This window comes from Octodon degus, unplaced genomic scaffold (genome assembly GCF_000260255.1).
Source record: "Octodon degus isolate 3935 unplaced genomic scaffold, OctDeg1.0 scaffold00056, whole genome shotgun sequence".
Classification (NCBI taxonomy): Eukaryota; Metazoa; Chordata; class Mammalia; order Rodentia; family Octodontidae; genus Octodon; species Octodon degus.
The window spans coordinates 1,008,088-1,012,101 of NW_004524632.1; the positions used below are offsets into that span (position 1 = coordinate 1,008,088).

A 4,014-nucleotide genomic window follows, 5' to 3' on the forward strand; every position below is an offset into this window, starting at 1 on the left:
CATTTGCCACTATGCCTGGACTCTGGCTGGTTCAGCCCACCCTGGGGTGGGGCTGGCACAGTATGTGTTGCTGGGAATCGAGCCCTGGTTCCTGAGCTTGCCTAAGCAGGCGCTTTAGTCCACTGGGCTATCTCGCAGACCCCTCACGGCCATAATGTTAAGTTAGTCAGACACACAAAGTGAAGTCACATAATTTGGGCTATATGAGAAACATAAAGATACTTAAAGAATAAAACATGGGAAAGATGGCAGGAATGAAATGGCTGACTTACTGGAGATGAGGACAAGGAGGGAAAGGGCGGGAAGGAAGAGGGCAGGGCCACATGGTGACCTTGCGCTTCTCCAGAAGTGTGCACTTGTGATCCACGGCACACAGGCACTCACTTAAGGCCCGTGCTCTGCACACTGAGCGAGCGGTGTGCTAAACATGTACTAAGTGAAAAGGCAAGTCAGGGAGGTGTCGATGCACATGGCTGTCTGCTGTGCGGGGGAAAGAACACCAGGAAGCTGCATAACCTCTTGAAAATGCAGCCAGGCGAAGTAGACAAGCAGGAAAAAGAATCTAAACCATGAAAAGAAGGGAATTCAGCATTTTTATGTTGTTTTAGCTATAAGCTGAAGAAATCTATAATTCAGAATTAGTCTAAGACCCATTATGTGTTTTAGTTAAAAGCCAGCTGTAGCTGTTGAGCCCACTCTGTCCAGGTAAGTGGACCCTCACCTGACGCGCATGGACAGGGGCGCAGCACTGTAGGCACCGCGGGACGCGCCGCTCGCACGTGAGGATCCGAGCCCTCGGCCTCCTGCAGGCAGAGCCCGACCACCGTCCCGCCCTGCAGGGGTGGGAGCCGCGCTGGCCTTCGTGCCTCGCTCCAGGAGTTTCCTCAGTGCTCTGCGGGTCGCTGGAGGGCCTGTTTCAAGCTCCTTAGCGCTGCATTGCCGCGGAGGCTATATACTGTTACTTGCAAATATAAACAGAATTTCTGACAGTTTTTCTGTGATCCAACAGATTATCTTACTTCCTTAAACACAACTTATTTTAAAGGTAATATGCTTCCTCCGATGCGGGATTATTCTGCTTCCTTATTTATTTATTCATTGGCGGAACTGGGGATTGAACTCAGGCCCTTGCGCTCGCCAGAGAAGCAGGTATTCCACTGAGCCATCTCCCCAGCCCCTCCATATGTATTTAGAGAAGAAAAATGAATCTGACACTTAAACTGCAACACATTTTCTTTAGATAACATCATAGAGGTTCACATTATATTTCAAAAGGAATCTGATAAAAATATCAGTCATTAAGACTGATTGTTTTTAGCTTTAGATTTATATAATATTTACTGAAAAATAACAGTAAAACTATGAGTGTAGTGAGCACCCCGCAAAATAGGCTTTAAAGAATGGAACGTCTACGTGGAGAATGTTACTAGCAGCGTCAGCCTCCGGAGGGAATAAACTGAGACTGAAAGAAATAAGTTGAATATCTCACGCACACCAAGATGAGCAGCACTCCACCAGCTGGGACCCCTGACGTGTATCCGACGGCCTTTCTGTCGTCCCTACCTTCTGCAGTACACGCAACGTAACTGCATTAATACACGAGGCTGATTTGCGACTGTAGTTTGTTGGTAGCAGACTAATTACTTTCCACATAAAGTACCAGCTGGATAAAATTGGCAAATATATTGTCTCTTTCTGATATATAATTTAGTTATATCAGGCATTTGATAAATATCCACATGCTTATATGTTCTGCGCCTACTTTCACCTTGAGGCGAACTTCTCTGGGGTCCCATGTTTCAGGGCGCCGGGCCTGGGCCCGTCAGGATTGCTGCACTGAGGAGCTGCGCCTGGCGCCTCGGCTGTCTCGTCCGCGTTGCCCTGCTTTGCATTTCCTACTTTAATCTTTTGTATTCATATTGTTTTATAATTTCAAATCAAAGTAGGATCTCATTAAATTCTACGATGCCTTTTCTTCGGTCAGGGAAGATAACGAGCGGATTCGTTTGAAAGAGCCCACGGAGAAGCGGGTGGGCGTCAGCCTGAAGGGGGCTTCGGCCCTGGTTGGAAATGCAGCGAGCGCAGCAGGAGCGGAGGACTGAGAGCGCCTCAGAGAAGAGCGCTGATCGAACATAGCCTCAAAACGTGAAGTCTGAAAGGCGTTTTTGTGGAGAGCAAAATCTATGAAAGGAAGCGGAGAAGAACCACACAGGAAGCTGCCAGCGCTGAAAGCGCGAAAGCACGCGTGAGAGACGCGCAAGAACCCGCTTCGCGGAAGCACTGGCGGCTCACCGAGAACCGGAAGCGCAGTGCGGCTGTGCAGGCCTTTGCGGCAGCCGGCTTCCGGAGCAGGAGAGTGCGAGACAGACGAGTCCGTCCCGGGCTGCTTAGGCGGGATCGACCTGCACCCAGCGGGGCCTCTGCTCAGCGCTCACGCCTCGCGTTGGCTTCCAAAGGGCTAACCTGTGAGCCGGAATGTGCTTGGGCTGCTCCCTTCAGCGGCTTGCTTAGCTCACAGGCATCAGCATAGACAGTTAGGCAGGGTGAGAATCCTACCAGTTAACTGCTAGCTTCAAAAACCTGCTGAAGATTCTCAGGATCATTGCCTAGGGTCATGCTTGGAATGTCTGTCATTCTGGTCTTCTAAATACCGACTGCTTGGCATGTCATAACAATTACTGCTATACTGTCTCTCAAGTAAATGTTTATTTATAAAAAAGGGTAATAAATGAAAATAAGAGACAAGAAAAAAAAGTCATAGGACGTCCTGCTACAATGCTATATATGGTTAGATTTCTAAATTTCTGTGTAAAATATGTAACTGTTTATTCTTATTTTTAAAAATATTTTTTCTTGGGGGTCATGGGAGGAGGGCCCTGGGGTCCGAGATGGACGTGCGCTGCTCTCTGTGGCTGGCGTCGGAGCCACCCTGGCTTGACGGCAGGGGTTGCGGAGCGGATAGAACATTTTCTTTGGCTGGGACGGAGGGGGCCGGGGGCTGCCGAGAGGGGACTGAGGCGGCTTGGGACGTGGAGGCGCCCGAGCCTGGCGCGGGGTCCGAGCGCGGGGCCGCAGTGGCGGCCGAAGGGCATGAACCCTTTCACGCGTGCGCAGGAGGAGGACTGGCGGCGGCGGAACAAGGGGTGCTCACGTACGTGGCCGCGGCCGCGTGGGCATGCTGGGGGCGTCCTACGCCGCCGGGCCCCTGTATCGGCTCTATTGCCAGACTACCGGCCTTGGAGGATCAGCAGTAGCAGGTCACGGATCAGACCAGGTGGAAAACATGGTGCCTGTTAAGGACCGGATCATTAAGGTTACCTTCAATGCAGATGCACACGCCAGTCTCCAGCGGAACTTTAGACCTCAGCAGTCGGAGATCTACGTGGTACCAGGAGAGACTGCTCTGGCATTTTATAAAGCTAAGAATCCTACTGACAAACCAGTCATTGGAATTTCTACATATAATGTTGTACCATTTGAAGCTGGACAGTATTTTAACAAAATACAGTGCTTCTGTTTTGAAGAGCAAAGACTGAATCCCCAAGAAGTAGACATGCCGGTGTTTTTCTACATTGATCCTGAATTTGCAGAAGACCCAAGAATGGTGAATGTTGATCTTATCACGCTTTCTTACACATTTTTTGAAGCAAAGGAAGGGCATAAGCTGCCAGTCCCAGGTTATAACTGAAGTAGTATCTAAGTCCTGCTTCAGATTTGTGATTTTTGAAAAATCATGTATCTTACATTCTCATTGGAGAAGTATTCTACAGTGTGAATTGAAATTTTTTAAGTAGTTCTTTTATTTCTTCCAGTGAATTTACTTCACTCAGATTTAACTTTTACCATAAGAAACAAATAAGCCTCAATAAAGCATGTGATTGTTTGATATACCTAGGAACTTAACGGTTTAAAATAAAGTTGGTGGAAACTGAACATGGAAGAGGAGTCTCTGAGCTCTAATGACTTGCTCAAAGCTTATGAGCTTATTTCACATGTGATATTTTTTCTTTAAGG

The 4,014-nt window shown here is 48.4% G+C and overlaps 1 protein-coding gene across 1 annotated transcript; it reads left to right on the forward strand.

The window, feature by feature from the left end:
* The first annotated feature begins 2,862 nt into the window (after window positions 1-2,862).
* Window positions 2,863-3,691, forward strand: LOC101570015 (cytochrome c oxidase assembly protein COX11, mitochondrial-like). Its single transcript, XM_012515258.2, is given in 3 exon segments — window positions 2,863-3,139; window positions 3,142-3,165; window positions 3,168-3,691. Coding segments are annotated over 3 exon segments (822 nt in total). The 3' UTR covers window positions 3,689-3,691.
* The last annotated feature ends 323 nt before the right edge of the window (window positions 3,692-4,014 follow it).